The 22023-nt window shown below is 40.0% G+C and overlaps 1 protein-coding gene and 1 non-coding gene across 3 annotated transcripts in view; one reads left to right on the top strand and one right to left on the bottom strand.

Moving 5' to 3' along the window:
- NEK7 (NIMA related kinase 7) overlaps positions 1-22023 on the bottom strand; it is a 100533-nt gene that overhangs the window by 16263 nt on the left and 62247 nt on the right. For both annotated transcript variants that reach the window (XM_004699783.2, XM_045298117.1), the window contains exons 7-8: positions 8658-8752; positions 4428-4541 (exon numbers count right to left, since the gene is read on the bottom strand). In XM_004699783.2, coding sequence (XP_004699840.1) covers positions 4428-4541; positions 8658-8752 — 209 coding nt within the window. The remainder of the gene's footprint in view (positions 1-4427; positions 4542-8657; positions 8753-22023) is intronic.
- LOC115872402 lies at positions 17417-17523 on the top strand. Its single transcript, XR_004047808.1, has one exon. It is a non-coding gene; the product is annotated as a U6 spliceosomal RNA (small nuclear RNA).

Below are 22023 nucleotides of genomic sequence, written 5' to 3'. Positions count from 1 at the left end.
AGATTGTACTTCAAAAACCTGATGGAACAGTTCTACTCTCTCCCATAGGGTCACCAAGAATTGGAATTGACTTGATCACAGGAGGTTTGGTTGGTTGACTGTCTAAGACATTGCAGAGGGCCGTCAAAGACCATTACTTCTGTGGGGATCCACAGTCTTGACTGTGTACAAAAGTGGTATCATGCAGTACCTGTCCTCTTGTGATGGACTTATTTCGCTCAGCTTGATGTCCTCTAGATCCATCATGTTACTTTTCATGGGCTCACCCTTACTAGTTTTCTTTGTATGGTGTTCTATTGTGTGTATGGAATTTGTTGATCCACAATTTCTTGTCCATTCAGCCATCGATGCACACTTGGGTCTATCCTTGCACTCGTCCATCAAAGCATTGCTTTGAAGTCTTCAATTTTTCCTCATCCTGTTTTCTCGAACCAAGATCACCTTTGTTCTTCATTCTCGAATGTGCGTCTTTCACCTTCATCTGTAACTGAACCCAACTTTTTAGAACTTTCTTCTAAGCCTATCTGCTTAAACCTTAAAAGCAACCGATGAAGTATAATACTATTCCACCTTTCTTGTGTCTTCTCTATTTAAACTAGGAAGTTTTTTAAGACTAAAACAATTGAGATAAATTGTATATACTGTAAATGTTAATGCTCAGAGTCTAATAAATCAGGTAAAAAGAACCAATTCAGTGTAAAGTCACACTTTACAATTTTTAAAAGAATTATTAGTATAGCTATTCACTTTTTTTCTTGTAACTTAAGAGTCTCAGGAGATGATTTAGTGAACCATAGTGAAAATGCATCATTTGTTTGGATGATGACTCCAGTGTCTCTAAGGAAAATAAAATACAGAAACTAAAAGGTAAAGACTTATTTGAGACATTCCATAAATTAAGCTGCTTGTCTATAATGTAATATGAGGGAAAAATCGTAGAGGAGGTCATAGCAATGAAAGCCAGTCATCGTAATCTTCTGTCCGACACTGGCCTTCTTCAGATGAGTTTCTCTTGATCATTGATTGTCATTTATCAGCTCACTCCTCTTTTTTTTTCAACTCCCTCATTGCTCTCAGTCAATCAGCCAGTCATCAATCAATCAATTACTAAACACTTTTTAATGTGCCAGGCCCTGAAGACATCCAGATAAAAAGCAGAGGTACTGATCATCAGGAGCAGGTTTGACAGTCTGGAGGGTGAGCTACACAAGGAAAGAAGCAATTATAATGCAATGAGGGTTCCAGGAGAGTGAGGCAACCCAGAAGAAAGAGGATTCAGAGGCAAGAGACGATCATGTCCAAGCTGTCTTCGTGAGAGAGAAAGAAGATGAAATGGTATCCACAAAATCCCAGGAACTTCTAGCAGAACATGCACTAGGAGAGCCAGCAACAGGAGAGCGAAATGTGATCGAGAGAATCTTGAGAGATAAACCAGGGTCATTTGGGATCGTAATTTCTTGTACATAGTCAAGGTCCAATAATACTTGCTTTCATTGGTGATAATTCCACAATCACCAAATTGTAATTTAAACTCAGAGATATCTAAGTTTGTCTAAGGAAAAAATAGCTCTTTTCAGTCCAAGTTTTGTGTGGTTAAATAGAGTAATTATCCATGGATGAGATCATTACTGGAAAACTGTCGTCAACACAACAGTCTAGCAAGTCACACAATATACATTTCCTAATATCATGCACCTGTGTAAAGGTATTTTGATCTAGAACCCTAGCCATATGCTCAAAATAATAATACCATCATTCAAAAGAAAGATGTGACAATTTTCCAAAGAATTCTATTGCTCATTTTTAATTTTTAATGCTTAATTGCAACTGTTGAAGAATATAACCCAAGAAGCATCCCAAATAAAATTGAGTTTTTCTAGATGGAATAACTATGTCTAGCTATCAACTGAAGCTGGATGGCAGACAGACGGCTATTACTCTCTTGACATGTTCCCTTCAACTTTTGCTAGGAAACTGCTTTGCTTAAAAATGTTTATTAATAGCTACAATGTGTATTGCAGTTTTAGCTATAAAATTAGCACTTTAACGGTCTATTCCTTCAGAGTTCACTGTTGCAAAACTTTTGCAGGTACTTTATTTTGTACTGATTCCAATCACTTGCCATGCTATTGAATTACATGATAGCTTGAACTCTTAGAGATCTAAAGAAATATTTGAACATATACTTACGTATATATAAAGAACTATTTAAAACTAAAATATGGCAGCACCACACCTAATTTCTTTTGCTTTGTTACCAAAAAGTCTCAAAAATTATTTCACAAACAAATTGCTTTCCTAACTTAAGGAAAAATAAAAATATTTATTAGCACATCTGCATTTCAAAGCTTTGTTCTGAACTCTTCAACATAACTGAGCCGAGGAAAGTAACATACATTATATTAGAGTTGGGGTCTTATTTTTAATATCTCATCTCCTTAGCAAGAACCATTTTTTCATGTTTACTTAGATACTGTAGCTTTCTGTTTACTAGGGCATAACAACAGTTTTACCAATATCATGAATTGTACTGTCTTTTTTTTTTTTTTTAAAGGCAAAATAGAGCATGCTTTGCTTTGCTTTATACTTCTTTTCGAAGCTGGGAAGTAGATAGAGTGGAGTAAAAAGTGGAATCTATTTTCCTTTCCCAACTCTAAGACCTTCTATCTGGGCCAGACTTTGATATTTGCCCCTTGGCTGAGAATCCGCATATCCAACTTCACACTTAGCTGCAGTGAAGTAGCCCTGCAGGCAGGCCGACTTCAACGAACCACTAGTGGTATCATCATTAAAATCCTGCTGAAGGTCACCATGGTAACCGCCCGCTGAGGCTTCGCTGCTGCACCCGGCATCTCCTAATCAGCTACCATGTGAAATGCAAATTCAGACAGTCTGAAAATTAGTCAAGAAGAATCGGGGATGAGGATGCAGATATGTGAAATATTCATGCGCTTCGTGGAAAAAAGAAGACAGCATGAATGACACAACAAAGAACGGCCCCTGACATTCTTGCTATCATTTTGCATTATTGTTCACACCCGACTGTATTTCCAGGCCCACAGTTCTGAAGTTGGTTTTGTGAAATGCCATATTTATATCTGAGACCCAAAATAGTAATTAAAAATGGCTAACATAATAGCATTAACATCAAATGCAGATAATGCTTCTAAATTATCATCACTGCCTTCTAAGAGTTTATTCTAATTACCTGAATACAAATGCTATTAAGCAAAAAACAAAACCAAAACAACCGAGCACCATTGGTTATCGGTATCACAGCTGCCCTGAAGAGAAGGTACTTAGCTGTGTTCTCAGCCCGCATGTGCTTGACGTATGGTAATCAGTTGTTGAAGGTATTTGTAATGTTATCACACCGACCCAATTGTCCTTACACGAAACTGCTATTCTGTCCACCACAGAAATATGGATGAGGCTACTAATAACTGAACATTAGCATTGTTTTACACTGTTCATTTGCTCTTTTCCATTCTCCTTGGGCAACAAGAGCTGCTGCTCGGGAGATGAGAGGTCCTAACTCAAGACCGTGCGGCTCTGTGGAGACCCTGTATGAGTGCTGCAAAGAGAGCTATGGGAACACGTTTCATTGATCCGAGAGGCACTGCTGTTCTGCATATAGACGCTTTAAGTCTTGATAAAATCATGAGGCATTAGGCTGCAATGGGAGATGTTTTATTCAATGAAAAGCTGGATGTTTGGCAGAGTGCAAATGACTCATTTCAATGGGTTACTAAAACAAGCAAGGATTCAGGCTCAGATCTTAATGAGGTAAAGTCTTGAAAATTTCAATCCCATCCAGTATACTTTTTAGGTTGTCTACAATGACAACCACAAAATGTTTCCCTACAGGAATCTGACTGTAGCAGTGAGGCGGTGATAGGATGGATATTATCAAAGGAGGGAGGGCAAAGCTAAAGGAGGAAGGTTGAAAGCCAACTGGGCTGAGAGATGTACACATATGCTTCCACTCTTAGAAAACATGGAAGGTCTGTCAAAAAAGGGAACTTAACATTGTGTGCTGGTCTGAGACGGTGAGAAGGAGGAGTTAGCTCCCATTAAGAGGGGCCAACAGACATGCTGATTAACTAGAGCCTGGGTCTGAGCATTAATTCTGCCCTTTGCTAAGTGCAGCGTGCTGTAAAGTCAGCCACCATTCTCATCACACCTAGGAAGGGGCCAGTTTCACACCACATGCTGCGCTGGGTTCCACTCCACATTGTGAATGGCAGAGTCAACTCTCAATAGGCAGTCTCCTGCCGCAGAAGGAAAACAGAGTGCAAAGTGCTATTTCTGCCACCTAGACTAACTACCCATTTACTATTTCAAGAGAAAGTAAAATTTCTTAATAAAACGTCACAAATGTCACAAAATGAACAACAGATGAAGACAGGAAATTGAAAATGACTTACTTCCTCTGAATAGTGATCTGAAGGGAGGGGTGGGTAGTCACACTGCTCTATCTTCTTACACAAGGAGTATAAATTCATTTTGTCACCGTAGAACGGGCTCTGTAGTGCAGCCATCTGTAAAATGTCCCCAATGAAATTGATGTAGTGGCACGGTAACTTTAAAGGTGATTTCAGAAAGTATATTACATTGTGTAGAAAATCACTACAAATACTTTAAATGAAGCTATCTAGGCTACTTTATTTTTATGACTACCCCATTCGGAGAATTATTCAGAAAGTTCCAAAATCTTACTCAGTTGGTTTCCCTAATGTAGGAAAATGGTTAGCATACAATTACTTCTTTATATACAGATCATTGTATGATAATATTAAGCAAAAGAACACAAAATGACAAAACTCTTTTATAAAGAGTATCATAAGAATAAGTAGCATATTTTGTGACTGACAGATGTCACACAGCACAATTTAGGCAAACTACAATCAAAATACAGCAAACGTGAAACAGAAGTAAAACTTGAATTATAACCAGAAATCATTTAAGGAATCCATTGTATTTTACCTTGAATAACTGCTTTGGAGGAAACAATTTAATAAACATAGTTTATTCAGAGGAAAAACATTTCTTCTCAATTCAATTATAAATGACCCTCAAATATGGCTTACGGTGGATTCAAACTTCTTTTCTTTTAGTAATTTGTTGAAAACATCAAATATGCTCAAAAGCTCTATCACAAGTCAGAGCTTCTACTTCGGGGAATCCAAACTCTCTCTCTCTCTCTCTCTCTCTCTCTCTCTCTCTATATATATATATATATATATATATATATATATATATAAAATTTATAAATATATATATAAATATATATAATTTATATATATATAATTTCTTATTCAAATGCAGAAAAACATGACGTGAAACTTTCTTAAAAGGCATTATTGAATTTAGATTTATTTTAAGACAATGTTCTAACTTGGCATTTAAAGTGCAAGCAAGTACCGTGGTAAGCAGGATTACAAACGAAAAAATTCAATTTAAAATGTTCACATCCTGTTCGGAACCTTCTAAGTCTTTGAACCGCAGCAGCAGGAACACAACACGGAGTGCGAGGCTGCCCCCAAGTCAGTCACCCTTTTCTACATGTGCTAATAAGTTTGATTTGGGAAGGACAGTGTGTATATTCCCCAGACAGGCGGAGTGTGTGAGAAACACGCCGGTCCGTGCTGTGCTACTCAGTGAGCTTCAGTGGGGACAGGGCAAGCTGGAAATGGCTCTCATCTGCCTCCTGGAGCTCCAGACACCGCTTTAACTCCTTCACGGCCTCCTCAGGCGGCGCTACAAATCCACAGTGAGCCTCTGTTTTACAGAAAACCGACACAGCCTATGTAAAACAGCCTTAGGAATCTGTCTGTCTCACATGAAGGGTGTGTGTGTAGGGGAGGGGGGTAGTGAAAAACAAATTTGAATGCCCCTATACATATAAATCACACCACCTGAAAGGACATGTCTCAAAGAACTACAACAGAAATCATGTTTCTTGTTAATACAGAGGCAGTTTCTGATACCACAGAATATTAAAAATGCCTTCCCCCCAAATAGACCATATAGCAAAAGTAGGGTCTCGCTGCCGGTGTGCGAAACCCCTATGTACATCTTATTCGTTATCGTATGCGAGGAGTTCATTACAGTACTTTTGTCTCAATACTGCAGTGTTAAAAAAAAAAATCGGAATGTCCCCTAAGGAGTTAAAGAGGAATAGTATATTTTCATGCATCTCCTGTTTTGACAGATGAAAAATGTCAACTGTCCTGTTTTTATTTTCAAGCTTTTGCACTATTCATCTGGTTCATTAGTGCATCTCGATGCTGCCCCTGACAGCTGCTCGCCCTCTCCTCCCAGCGCTGAATTTTTCAGGCTAATTTGATCCTCCACACTGAGACGATCGCGAGAATGATTGACTTGCTCCCTGACCTCCAGGGTCTGACTTCCCTGATTAGTATTCTGGGGGTGTCGGAGGGACGCAAGCCCACTGTCTGTCTTCAGGGCTGGTGGCAGCTCTCTCTTTTTTTGAACTGTAAGCCACCAACCTACAACCCTGTAAGGATGCAATTGCTGCGCTGAACAATAAAGGAAATGTGTAAAACCCACTTTTCCATGTAAAGGTCCGTGTAGCAAAAGCACAGCATCTTGGTTTTAATTAGTAAAGTCTACTTTGTTGCATATCAATTAAAACAGTACTGCTAGTTTTTTTTTAAGGTTTCAAGAATATTTGAAAGTCTAATTTTCTGAGTTTAAAATACAATTTCAAAAAAGGCTTCCTAAGCCTTCATTGTTAATAGTAAATTCTTAATGTCCATAAGATGCTATGGGTGAATTAAAAAAGCACTTAACTACTGGGAATTTCTATTAATCTTATGCTAAAACATAGCTGAAATGACATACAACATAAAGGTGAATTAAATCCTAGTTATTCCAAGTGGCTTGCACGGAGAAATCTAGAAATGCATTGAGATGAAAACTAGTAATAACAGGTAAATACTTTGCTTCAGAACCATCCACGATATATAAGCCTGAGCCTAGGAATATCCAAGGAAATCATTTTTATGTTGTTAATAATTTTATCTTAAGTATATATAAAATGGGCCTGTACCTCTCAAAGGTAAACTCAAAATGTGAAGAATTATTTCGGTTTTGACATGGGAGTCTTCTGGCCCTAAAGGAATTTATGAAAATTTTCTCAATGGGAAGTACTTCAATGGGGCTTTTTGGTTATCGTTGTTATATTTAATCTCATTAGTGAAGACCAATTTGCCATTTAGTTTTCCATATTTAAAGAAGGAAGGCTGTTGCTTTTATATTATTAGACTATAAGCTGAAGGCTATCTAAGGCTACCTAAAAACACATAAAACATTTAAAAATATACAAAGTAACTTAAACACAACAGGTTAAAATAATCAAGTTAATTCTTTTTTACATTATACCAAGCTGTAAAAAAGGTACAATCTATTATAATCTACTGTGCCTATAAAAAGATCTATTTTATAACACAATTTATAATTTTCATAATTAAAAATCTGAATTTATTTAATCACAATAAAAATTCTCTTCAAAATAATGACTAACTTTAGCAGTTGGGGGGAAAAAATAAACATCTCAGGTACCTTCGATTACTGGAATCTGAATCTGCAATTAGTAAAATCTTTAAATAAGATCAGGATACAGTTCTAAGAAACAAACTTCTGATGCTCTTCTTCCAACTAATGATGAGTTAATTAAAATGTGACTTTATTATAATTTTCATTTAAGTCAGAAGTACAAAGAACTTAAAATTTAGAAAAGAAAATAGTTTACTACACTACTGACTTCAAATTTCCTTTGTGTGCATTAAAACATAAAAATGATTCTATATACTATCTTCCATCATATCTTACATTATTAAATGACATACTTAGATTTTTTAATAACTGCTTTGATTCAATGCTTATGTTTCTAGGAAAACTACGATTCAATTAAAAAACAAATGTCAGTAATTCACAAAATTGAGATACTCCTGGATAACATTACCCAATCACCTGGATGAAAAATGTGTTTGCAACATGCTTTTCTCTATTAATCTAAATGGCTGCATGGCAGTCTGGGCTAGAGAATAGCCACACGCGTCCATCTTACTTTGATCAACTGCCACCAACACAGCAGCGGTGCAGGTCACTGAGACTTACCACTCCACAGTGACAAAAACTAAGCAGCGCAATAACCGAGAAGAGTTTACACACTGTCTTCAAGGCTCAATGAAACCTTTAGAAAAATGAAATGAAGTACTAACAAAGGTATTTATTGTGCTTTCTTAGTTCTAAAGCCACACATTAATTTTAATCTCTTGTTCAATACATAGATAAGCATGCTTTATGGCTATCTGAATACAAATTTTATAAATGAAATCTGCTGAAAGGCTTCTATTGTAATAAAAGTTAACATTTTAAAGAAAAATTTTCCTCAAAAGCATACAATTTCAAAATAAAGTAGAGGAAATAAATGTATCAAAATGTGTACGTGACTACAATCCCTTCATAAAGAGTACCTATTAACCTAATAAATTGATTTTTCATAATAAAAAGGCTAATTCTTGAATATTTCCCAGGGGAAGGAAACATTTATATATTATAATGATAGTGGAAATATATGGCAGTAAATAAAACCACATCAATACATGGAATCTATCAATGTTACCTACCTCATACAGTAGACAGCCAAGAGACCAGATGTCAGATTTGAAGTTGTACCCATTTTCATGTATTCTCTCTGGAGACATGTAATAAGGTGTGCCCACTGGGGAAAAAATAAAACGCGATGTATAAAATTGAAGATGCGGCTGCAGTAATTAAACACAAAATGTTTTATTAAAAAAATAAGATACCAAAATAATTCAGTAGGATAAAATTGTTTCTGAGATACTTAAAACTTTTGGTTTATTCTATACTTCACCATCCATATGGACTGAAATAGTACATTAGCATCTATACAATCTTAAAAGGAGTGTGGTGGATTACGCTTTATTTCCTTATGATCAGTCTAGAAAGCAAAGCTGGAAAAATAAAGAGATTCAAACAAGAAGGCCTACTCAAGTGATTTGTACTGTATTTTTTTTTAACATAACTTACATATCCCAAATAATTAAACAATGTAATGTGTTAAGATGCATAGGAATATATAACAACTTAGTTGGGCAGATATAATTAGACTTACTAACTTGTATAGAAAGATCCATTCGAACATATTCTGTCCCTTATTATTACAAATGATCACCACACAAAAAAAACCAACAAATGATCACCACGCCCGTGCCTTCGGTTCCCCTACTTTATAAAGAATATAATAAACTGTTTGCATCAAAGGGCTAGATCATAACGTTTGTGAAAAGCCATTGGCACCTCTGGAAAAACATCCGAATTACTGCCACTTGTGAGACCTTGTTAGAGACAAGTTATTCTAATTAATTTTTAATTTTGTTTTAGATTTTAAGTGTGATTTTTTTTTCTCTTTTAAAAATTGTCTTTAGAAAAACCTATTATCTATGAAGCATTTGAAGATGTAAAAAGGCATACACATTATATTTGGAAGGGTAAAAACATTTAAGTGAATTTCAAAGTGAATATCTTAAAAATTTCAAACTTAGATGACTATTATTTCACCATCATTTGCCTGAGGCTTATTGCCAAAATAGGAAATCAAAGTTTAGGAACTCCAGTTGCTTGAGGCAAGAGTTTCCAAAATATAAACAGCTGCTGGGAGAGCAGGGGCATTTCCCCTTGTCTGTTATTGCTCAAGGACTCCCCAGGTAAGTTTACGGTAACTCTTAAGGAGATTGCAGTTGACAACGGGAAGCGGATCTTTAGTTAGAGGCAATGTGAAGTTGGATGCGACAATGTAAGCACTTTCCTGAAAGGCAGAAGTCAGTTTTCCAAAACTACGAAGTTGCAACGTAATACAATTGATATCAGAATCCTCTTTTACCAATAATGGATAAACCTAAGCAGAGTGGATGAGGGCGGTATTTTTAAACGTGAAGTAAGAAAACGAGAGAGAGTGACAGACGGGGAGAGAGGGAGGAAACAAATGTGCGAACACAAGGATAAAATAAACTTAATCCATAAATGATACAGACAGAAAAATAAGAAAAACTTCACAAAATAAGTGCTTTCATAGTAGCCTTTACTTTGAAGCGAGACAGGTCAGTTGATCCACTTCAGCAGCAAAGCAAAGAAACTTTTAGAAATAGTAAGGTTTAGAGTATGTGTGTTGTGGCTGGGAAAGGTAAACACGAAAAAGAAGCTCTCTCCCTTTGGGGGTGCTAACCACTTTCATTTGCAGTTTGCAGACGTGCCGCTGATGATCGGAAGTATTTGCGCACGCGTTCCACTAAAGGCAGGCTGGCAGGCATGGCTGGAATAGTAAGAGGTGCTGTGAGCAGGCTCCTGGTTTCAGGACATAAAGTAAGTGACTGGCAGTGAGGAATCCACAGGGGGCAGCTGAAAACACTGAGGTTTGAAGGTTCAGAGTTTACTAAAAGCAGAGGTAATTTTAAGCAGTAGCTGTGGGAAACCTGCTGATACATTAAGGTTTGATATGAGTGTGAAAGATGGATGATAGAGAAAAAGAAGAACAAATGCTAGCATTTTACAGAGATTAGCCCCAGCAGAACACCCTAAGTGCAACACACACTGACCTCACTGACGACCCACAAGTGGAGGAGCAGAGGAAAAAGATGATTAAGAATTGCACTAAACTGAAAAGGAAAGGAAAAAAAGAATGTACAAAAAAAGCCTGTTTACCTAAGCTAGGGGGGCGGGGGTCATTACAAAAAATTAAGTTATCTCTTCTACCTGAAACTTAGACAGCAGTTCATCTTCATGGGTAACCAACTGTTTTGTACTTAATATGTATATTTTATGGTCATAATTAAACTACATGTATCTAGCACAGATATGTATCAAAACAGCGATCTAAATATTCAACTTTTTGATCGACCTATGTGAGTAACTACATATTTTGCACTAAAATTAGCAATTGGATAAATTCATAATTAAGTGCTTAGCAGGGGAGCAAATGGAGGTTCGAATGCCTCCCTCACACGGGTTCTGTGAAGTACACCTCAGTCTGGACAAGAGCATGCCCACTGACTGACACTGTGCAGCCGGGTTCAGCCCTGTCCCATGGACGGACTCATCCTTTTCTCTACCTAGGAGAAAGGCCTAGAAGTTTGAGCCCTCAGAACATCTGAAATGCTAACTGCCAATGGAGCTATGTGTTTGCACTGAGTCAAAAGTAATGGATGCGCAGTACCTAAAAACCTTACACACACACACACACACACACACACACACACACACGACAGCTATATCTATTATTATTGCTGCTGCAAGAATGTTGTGACTTCTTTTAATAGCTGTACAAGAAAAGGGACAGTTGTGGAGTGATAGGATCAGACATAATTGATCATGAAAATCATTATGTATTGAGAAGTGTGAAGAATGCAGGTTGTAGAATTCCACTCTCTCTCAAGAGTTTATGGTTGTCGCTAAAAGTGGGAAGGTGGCTTGCAACAGACAGGCATTTGTGTCCTTTGAAACCTCCCACCTTGATTACTGGTGGCGTAGTGGGTGCACATTGGTTGGGTTGCTGATGCCAAGAGCGGGGTTCCAAACCACCAGGTGAGGCTTTTGGCTCCTGTTAAGATTGACGGCCTCAGATGTCCGCAGGGACCATGCTACTTTGTCCTCAGGGTAGAACTATGAGCCTGAATCGATTAGATGGCAGTGAGTTTGGTTTGGGTTTAGGTAACACGAGTAAGAGACGCAGAATAGGAAACTGATAATATTATAAAGTGCCTATTAGAGGCAAAGTCCAAATGACTGAAAATGCTGTCTGACTTCACCTTGACTGACATTAATTTTATCATTAGGTATACTAGAGGAGCCAGTCAAATGCTAACAACCAAAAAAGCCCCACATTTTTCATTACATTAGTTGCCTTATTCCAGCTATATGAGCAATGTTTTACAGGGTAGGTGCTCTATAAGCAATGAATACATGCTAAGATGTATCCTAAATAAAACAAAGGCTCCCTGTGCCGCGTATGGCCTCCTCTCTGGGGGACGGGCGCAGCGGGGTGGGTGAGGGGAGGCGCCGGACAGTGTAATGTAAGATACAAAAATAATTTATAAATTATTAAGGGTGCATGGGGGAAAGGGGAGGAGGAAGGGAAGGTGGGGGGGAAGGAAAATGAGAATTTTGGGAATGATGAGGGCAACAAATGTATAGATGTGCTTTACACAATTGATCTATGTATTGTGATGAATTGTATGAGCCCCAATAAATTGATTAATTAAAAAAAAAAAGATGTACCTAAAAACTAAAGTGTTAAAAATGATTTGTACAACTTTTCTTTATAAATTCTATGACTATATTTATAATTACATGATGAGTTCTATTGAATTCTATGTGAATTAAATGCCAGTAAAACTTTAAAATAACTAAATGTTGGTGGGGAAAAATGAATACATTATATCCAACAAACATGTATTGAGATAACCATGTGACCCCCCTGGGAATAAACATAAGAAGAGTTAAGAGTAAAAAAAAACAAAACAAAACAAAAAAAAAAAACAAAGGCACATTTTTCTAAGAAAGCCAATAAATCCTGGAGCAAGCAATTATGGAAGGTATGACTAATGGACAGCTTGCATCTCAACCAAACAGGCTATACACAGAATTTTTTTTCAACAGTGAGCTAAATATTGAATACTATAGTCCCTGTGTAGACATTAATGATAAATGATAAAAGCTCTGAAGCATCTTTTTCACGGTTAGCTTTGATTGCTCTTGCTTTGGGTTTAGGTCAGGGAACCAGCACAAAGCCACTCAGTGTCCAGGTGTCTGTCACACCACTCAGCTTTGCCGTCCTGAAGCTGGGTCTGCCAAGGCCTTTCACTTTCCTCATCTCTCACGTGAACTGGTGACTAGGATTAGGATGCTCTCTGAGATCCCCCCTGCTCTAAAATCCAGTGACACTCGTTACAAAGTCTACAGAAACCCATACGGAAAATGAGACTGGGGAGAAATCATATACTCCATTTGTACACAATTACCTAGCAACGTTGAATGAGTGTTTTAAGTCAGTGCAGACAAGCACAATCCGCTCAGCCATGCTGAGTCGTCCTCTGAAAATTGGCAAAAACTGCAGAAACAACAACACACTAATTTGGAATATTCCTTGCTGGGAAAATTGAAAGGAGTCGAGTTATTTATACCTCAGTGTGATTAAAACAACCCCAACAACTTCAGGGACTAAGAGCTGATTGCCATTCTTCCTTCGTATTCATAATGCAGTCCGGAAACGATGCTGGCTCACTTATGGAGAGATCCCATGTTTTGTTTTATTGGAAGGAGCATGATCTGAACGCAGTACAGAATGGCTCAGTGTCCGTCCATACTTCTCCAAAAGATATGTATAGAACGAAACGTGCTCTATTTTAAGTGTGAATAGCAATTTTAAAGAGCTTTAATAATGTCGGTGTGGGGACAGGCGATTGTAGCATTAAACATGGCACTGCGTGTGAATGTGTATCATGCATTCCTGCTGAACTTTTAAGAAATGCTTCCCAAGGCCCTACTGACTGGCATGAGAGCCCTGGTGCCATAGTGGTTGAATGCTCAGCTGCTGACCAAAAGGTCAGCAGGGTGAACCCAGCACCACTCCATCTGAGGAAGACAGAGAGACAGTCTGCTTCCACAAGGACTGCAACCCAAAAGACCCCATGAGCCAGTTCTCCTCTCTCCTGTAGGGCCACTCTGCCTGTGGATCCACTGAAGGCCAGGGGGGTTCTCAGGCAAGGCCAGGCACGGCCCTAGGTTGCTCTGGGGAAATAAGAGTAAACAGGACCCTCAGGGGTTTCATGAAGCAGACAGAGAAGATCAAAGCATACATCTCATGAGATGTTCCTTACTGCTACTCCGTTTTAGAGAGGAAATATACTGAGTCAAATAATCTATCTTTAGTAAAATGGATTTGAGATCCACATCCAGGTAATAGTTATCCTTGGCTTTTAAACAGTCATTTCATGAAAAGTGGCCTGTAAAATATGACTGTAAAAGATATTACTCAGATTTGCCAAATTAAGCAGCAGAGAAAAGGTCCGAAAGTCATAGAGTGAACGTAAGAGACGCTAGATAAAAGGGTCCGGGTTCAACGGGTGACACGGAGAAATGATGCCACTGTGACTGTTTCAGCAAAAATGTGTTGGGGTGGCAGAGAGGTTACAACGTGCACAGATTACAATCCGATAATAGCTTCTTCCCACAGGAATTACTTCAGTCGAGGCAGGGCTGAAAGTTAAAAATAAATCAGGGACAGCATCCTATAGTACTGACTGAACATATGCTGCGTTTACGGCTCCACAGCAACTTGAACTCTGAAGGGCCAGGAAACACCCAAAGAGCCATCAAGAGGTGCCGGGGAGAGGTGTGGGAAAAACAAGTCTGTGGCCACAGGTGGCACCTGGCACTGAAAAAAAACTGTTTTAATGCCGGGTTCAAGAACACGGATTTTCCAAGTAGAAATCAGAGGATTTATCACACTTGGAAATAGTGTGGGGACCACGAATTGTATACTCAAGAGACTCCGTGCGAAAATGTTGGTATCTCGCTTGAACGGTGGCCATCCATTGACTCTGCTGGCACTGTTACAAAATCGGAGAACCACGTGTCTCATTGTGAGAGTGAAGAAAGAGTTCAAGCAATCCTTGAAGGAAAAAAGCAACAACTTAATTTTCCCCCAAAGGGCTTCAAATATTCTAGCACAAGGATCAATACCAGAGAGTTCTCGTTAGCTTTTGTGTGTGTGTTGTTGGTGTGGGCATTTTGTTTCATTTCTTCTTCTTTTCAGCATGTACAACAAGCACTGTAACAACTAAACCCACACATGTGCATACAAAATAGAAAAAATCCTCATCTTTCCTCTGCAAGGAAAATGCCAAATGGAAACATTATTATGAACCAACTCCTCTCCTTTGCTCTTCTTCTTTCACTACAGCAACTGGCCAAAGAGAGACAAACTGATTATATATATAAGTAAATGGTTGTTTGGGTTTAAAAAGAATTTTAAATCATAGACACCTTCCCTAATTACTTACCTACTCTTTTGGAATACATAATGTGGGTAGATTTTGTTAACACGTTCATTTTTCTAAACAAATTTTGTTAGAATAACTTTTTAATTCCTTGCTATACCCCAGTCCGAAAAGGAGTGCACGACTCAGAAGTATGGTTGGTAGTAAAGAGAGGAGTCTCTGGAGAGTTAAAAAATTACTGCAAATAGTTTTTAAATGAAATTGAAAATTAACGAATATTAATGATAGGGTTTGTTTACAAAAGTTATATTAAGCCAAGGCATTTTCTCTCTTGTAAGGTATATTAAACCACAATACAATTAAAAACATATAAAAGGTATCTATATTAAAAACATTAAAATATATTTGTGCCACAAAAAAATGAGTGCTTAATTTTAGTCATGTAAAATCGCAGCTGTCTTGGAGGAAGTACAGCCAGAATGCGCCTTAGAAGCACTTTGCCTTATGTGTGCTGGACACTGTCAGGAGACAGTGTCCGGGGGACAAAAGACCCGGAACACAATGGATCAACACTGGGTTTACATATAACAGCAATTGTGAAGATGGTACAGGACCGGGCAGGGTGTCACTCATTGTGAATAGGGTCACTCTGAATTGAATTTAACTCACTGGCATCTAACAACAGCAGCAACAAGAACAAACTCCCTTTAAAATCTTCAACTTTAAAAAGAACTGACCATTTTAGTAGTGACTGGGGTCTTAAACGCTCCGAGTGGGCCTCTAAGGTACAACGAGTGGTCTTTCCCTTCAGGAAACATGAGATGTGCCTGGCTGTGACCACCAATTGCTCTGAAAGGGACACAGTAGAAGGCCCTGAGGCTGGGGGAACATGTGGAACAAACTGAAAAATCAGAGAGACTCTGGCCCTTAGTCACCTTTCAAGCCTGCACTGAACTCAGGCGCCATGGCTCCGTTTTCAGCCTAGTCATAGACTCCTATACAGGGCAGCAATAGCACAGGTGAAGTACACACACTTTAGAACAATCGTCCATTTGAGACCCAAAGGGCAGCATTTACCCAAGGAGGAGGAATGGATCCAGGGACACAGGGAGGAAGCGGGTAAGTGATGATCCGATGTAAGAATTGTGATTAATTCGATGAAGCAAAACGTGTAGGAATCGTCAAGTGGGAAACCAACAATCTGCTCTGTAAACCTTCACCCAATTCCCAATTAAACGGCTTTAAATTTTAAAAATAATCCACATATTAACTTATAGAGAATAATACAAGACGACTCCCAGTCAAGTGTTTGGGATGACAGAAAAAGCAGGCGTCTGGTCCCCAGGATCTTTGCTCCCTCATGGTTCACGTGTGTGCCCCTTTATACGACACACGGACTTTGCATATGTGCCCACCACACTGAGTCCTTTTCTACTCAAAGTGACCTTAAGGAACAGAGCAAAACTGCTCCAAATGGTTTCTCAGTCTGTAAGTCTTTACAGAAGCCGACTCATCTTTCTCACTTTTCTTGTGTGGAGTGGCTGGTGGGGTTGAACCACTGACCTCGCAGTTATAGCCCAATACATGCCCTAGTATGCCTATTCATAGTGCTTTTAAAGAGAGCATGGGGGACAAAATTTAATGGCTCCTTAAATACAAAGGCCTCCATGTGGCAGTAAGAGAAAGGCACATGGGTCCAGAATGTTTGCCCTCTGTGAGCTTGCCAGATCGTTTTGGGATGGTACCTGTGTTTGTGTTTTGGGGATGAAGAGGGGAGTAGCTGAAGTCAATATATTATCAAAATAATTCTCAAATTCAGTATCTTCCAGTCAATTTCAACTCCAGGAGAGCCTCCAGCAAGGAGAAGAACCGCCCCTTTGGGTTTCTGAGACTGACCATCTTGATTGGAGCAGACACTCTGTTTCTCTCCCTCGGAGCAGCTGGTGGGTTCAAACTGCTGGCTTATGGTGAACAACTCAACGATAACACACCAAGCCGTCAGGGTGCCATCCATAAGATGAATCACATGACACATAGCAGTGCATCAGCGCTAAACTAGGCTAATTGCCAAGCTGCTAACTGCAAGGTCAGCAATTTGAAACGACCAGTCCCTCCACTGGAGAAAGATGAGGCTGCTTCCATAATGAGTTAATATCCTCCAAACCCAAAGGGGCAGTTCTATTCTGTCCTACAATGTCTCTAAGAGTCAAAACCGTGCACCTCTGAATGTGGTGATCACATATTAAAGGGCTGCAGAATCAGAGTATAGAATGGAACATAGCTTCTGCTACAAGGGACTTGCACCACAGTTTCTGAAGCTTGAGAAATAATACTTTTATTACATGCCTGCATTAAAAAGACAAATAGTGCTTGCTTCAGCAGCACATATACTAAAATTGGAACGACACAGAGAAGATTAGCATGGCCCCTGCGCAAGGATGACACGCAAATTTGTGAAACGTTACATATTTTTAAAGAAAAAAATAAAAAGACAAATAAAATTCCTATAAAGGAAGTTCAGCAAGGGTAACTGCAAAATTACTATTCCAGTGAGTGGCGATACTGGGAAGGTAGAGGGAGGGTGGGTTGGAAAGGGGGAACCAATGACAAGGATCTACATGTGATCTCCTCCCTGGGGGACGGACAACAGAAAAGTGGGTGAAGGGAGATATTGGACAGTGTAAGATATGACAAAATAATAATTTATAAATTATCAAGGGTTCATGAAGGAGGGGTGAGCAGGGAGGGAGGGAAAAATGAGGAGCTGATGCCAGGGGCTTAGGTGGAGAGGAAGTGTTTTGCGAATGATGAGGGGAATGAATGCACAAATGTGCTTTACACAATTGATATATGTATGGATTGTGATAAGAGTTGTATGAGCCCATAATAAAACGATTAAAAAAAATTACTATTCCAGAAAAAAGTCACAAGGGATCCAAAATCTTCTGCACCCATGGTCATTCTGGATTTAAAATTAAGTAAGAATTTCCCAATTTAAAAAGATGGGAAATTTCCTAAAGCTATATATATATATATAGAGAGAGAGAACTCTCTCCCTACTCACCATTACTGCCCATCCTCATGAAAGTCTTTCATAACCAGTGAAGTACTAGATACCACTTACATTTTCCACCTTTGGGATTTCTGGAGAAAAAATAGGGATAGAAGCCTATGCAAATAATACCCTATCGCATAGGGTATACTAGGTTAGGTGCTGGGCTGCCAACTGCAACGCTGGTGTTTCACTCCCACCAGCTGCTCCACAGGAGAAAGATGAGGTAGTCTGCTCTGGTCAAGATGTACAGTCTTGGAAACCCTATAAAACTATGCATCAGAATTCGGGTTTACAGCATCCGATGGCAGCCAGGGTAGGAACCTGTGTAACTGTGCAAAACTCAAGACGATCTCTCAGTGTCAGATTGCCATGTGAGAGAATACTGCATGAAGTGGTACAGGTGGCGAGCAGATTGGGCAAAACGTGTCTGGAGGCTTCTCTCCAGGCTCTAGATATAATTACTGTTCACTGTGTGTTACTGGAATGGTGCGGTGCTCAGGATTAAGTCATATTCATTTGAGGGTTTTTCCTGCTGCCTCGTCCTACCTTCCCCATCACCAGAGTCTAGTGGGACATGAAGAGGGCTTCAAAAAGCTTATGGGAAAATGAAGTTAAAAGACAATGGAATTTCCTACAAACTTTTTTAAGCTGCCTTGTACAATACTCATGATCCCAAAAGGTGCTTTAAACTGTAAAAATACTACACGTGTGGTCATTACATAATCTCTCTCTCTCTCTTCTCCCCAGCCCCCTCTCTCTCCACCTTCCTGCTTGCTGCCCAGAAGAGCTGCCAGAAGCCATGAGATGTTTTCCACCAATTTTAGATTCACACAACTCTGTGCCTACCAGCCTGTGGTCTCCCTGCACTCTGCTTCGCTGCATGACTGTGTGAGTCTGAAGAGGGACCTGGCAGACTGGGATTAGACTGAGGGTCTTGAGTTGGACTGGGTTAGGATCCTATCTTGATATAGTATACAAGTGAACAGACTTCTTGCTGTAGCCTCTCCCTTACACGTATATGCGTGTTTCTGGGTTTGTTTCTCTAGTCAACCTCGCCTAACACAAGACATTTGTTATTAGTGGTTGTTGTTTACATTTAGTAAGAGCAGCAAGTAAATTCCTCAGGGTCCTTTTGTAGGAAACAAGCATAGATGATTATGATTTGACTAAAAATCGTATTATTTATTTGGAATGCATAAAAACTGATCTGTATATTTTGCTGTATTTCCAAGTAATCAAAAGATAAAGATACTTGATCACCTAGCAGGTTTTCCTCGGGTTGGAATACCTACATTTGCTACAAGGAAGCTGCAGAATGAGTGAAACATTATCAATGCACCTAAAGTACGAGGGAGGGGAGCTCCAAAAGTTCTTGGAAAAGTTCCATTATCTTTCAATCCTACCTTTCCACGGACTTTCTGCAGACCCTTCGTATATTCCAAGCTAAGGAAACGAAATCCGAGAAAAGTGTTTTCACAGATTTTAGAGGAGTTTTCATTTTCCGTTTAGAAGGCCCACTCAGAACTGTGTCAAGGAAGGTTGCTGAAAGCTAGTGTGGCCATGAAGAACGGCTTCAATAGCCTACATGCCTGGTGCCGTTTCTTTCTGAATCTTGGAGCAGCAAGCGCAGCCGAGCCCAGGAGACAGCACATTATACTTCCATGGGCGGGTTCCTAAGCAATGCCACGAGGCAAAAGAAGGTGAGCCCAGACTGCAGTAAATAACTGCAAATATATAAACAGTGATATCACCCGAGCAAATGCCACACGTGAAAATAATCAAAGAGAAAGTGTGGGAGAGTAAGCAAAGACAGGAAAGCCATACACTGCATTGTCCGGCGTAAGCTCACTGACCTCTCCGAGCCTCACTTTCCTCCGCGCTAGACAACAGGTCAGCCACTTGCTCTGCCGGAGAAAATGGCAATCTGCTCCGATGGAGAGGGGTGCCCACGGAAGCCGGGGGGAGCGCTGCTCTATTCGGTCCGCGGAATGCACTCCATGGCCCCCAACCACGACGTAGCTCACCTCTACCCATAATGCGCTTACAATCTACTAATTAGCTCCAGTAGCACGGGTGACAATGTAAGCAACGAAAATATCTGTCTGTCCATCTGAACTGACCAGAGAGCAAAGCAAGAGTGGCTAACAGTAGGCAGCACAATGGGAATCGGCTTGAGTGAAAGGAAGAGTCTGTAGGATTTCTCCGCCTAAACCAGTGTTTTCCAAGTCCAGATTATGACCCACTGATGAGTTCTGACATCAGGGAGTGAACTGCAACCAGCACTGTGTTTACTGAACTAAAACGAACTAGACAGGCAACACCAAAGTCCACGTCAGCTCTGATGGCGAGCCCCGTTACAGGACTCTGCTGCTTCAGTTCTCCAGGCTTGCATTCCCACAGAGTCCCAGTGCTGGGGGGGGGCACTGTGCAAACATTTGACAGGCACTGATTTTAGGTCACAAGGAAATTTTGATTCAAGGGAGATATGTCTCTTCATTACAAATTTCAATTATATATAAAACCACACACTCAAACAACCACCACCACACACCACACCGATCCACCGGCATTAAGTCTATTCCAACTCATAGCAACCCCGTAGGGCAGAGTCGCAGAGTCTCACTGTTCGTAGGCTTTCAAGGTTGTAAGTCTTTATGGGGCAGGCAGCCTCATTTTTCTCCCTCAGAGAGGCTGGTGGGTATGAACCAATGGCCCTTCAGTTAGTAGCCCACTGTGCCACCAAGGCTCCTGGTTATACAAGGGGTCCTCAAAACGTTTGTGAAAAGTCTTTCTTTCCATTCTTCCACAAACTTTATGAAGTCCCCCTCATGCTTGTATATGTGTGTGTGTGTGTGTGTGTGTACACCCCTGTAGTTTTGGATATAATGTGTATAACGTCTAGGAAACGAACATGCAAAGTGATTGAATGGATTGCAAAAGCTGTATAGCAAATGTGTTACTTGCATAAAAGCATGGTATAGATTATATATGTTCACAAGTTTTCCAACAACTCTTACATTTACAAATTTGACAATAAGAAATATTATGAAATTAATCTCTGCAACAACATTCCATGTCCAAATCAATAATAAAAAGCATCAAACGCCAATGTGATTTAATGCAGGCTTATCTACAAAACACACATCTATAGGAAAGCAAACAACACCAAGGGCTCTCCAGATCCTAGATCACAGGCAGTGATGAAGCGGTTCTCTGGGCCGAAGGGCCCTGGTGGGGCACACACCCCGCTTATGCACGAGGAGGGGCCCTGAAAACAAAAGAGGAGGACTACGCTGGCCCTGAGGCCCTGAAACCCGGAGACCATGTGGGCATGCCCAACCCGATGACGACTAAGGACCCTTGAGAGTTATCTTCCAGTCTCTCATGTCTCTCTCTTCATTACAATCTGGCAACTGGCAATAATAAGACACGTTCCATATCTGGCCTGCCTCTTCTCTCACTCTGCTCCAGCATCAGACACCCGTACCTTTGTATAAGCTGCCTTCTGTCAGCCTGAGTCGGTTTTCCCCCGGATACTTTAAAGTGGACTCTTTCGCATCCTTCGTTCAAGTCACCTCCTCAGAGAGGCCGCCACTGGGCCTGCTCTTCTGAAGCCCCGCCCCAGTCACCCTCTCACGCATCACTGACCGAGATCATCTGAATTCTTGGTTTCCTTTTTCACTTTCCAGCTTTCCTCCCACCGGAAGGCTAGTGCCAGGAAGGTGAAGGTTTGTATTGCTCGGGCTTCTTTCCCGGTCCTGACTATAATACCTGTACAACACTGATACCAAAACTAGTTTTTGACCACATTAACTCAGGTGTATTTAGAGTGTAAACATTAGGTAACAGTTCACAAAGAACGCTTTCTTTTTCACTATCTTGCAGTTTCACTGCTGCCCCCATCTCCCTACCCCCCAC

The sequence above is a fragment of the Echinops telfairi genome, unplaced genomic scaffold, assembly GCF_000313985.2.
Source record: "Echinops telfairi isolate 266 unplaced genomic scaffold, ASM31398v2 ScPeMD7_7424;HRSCAF=8462, whole genome shotgun sequence".
Lineage (NCBI taxonomy): Eukaryota > Metazoa > Chordata > Mammalia > Afrosoricida > Tenrecidae > Echinops > Echinops telfairi.
This window is presented reverse-complemented; position numbering and strand designations above follow the sequence as displayed.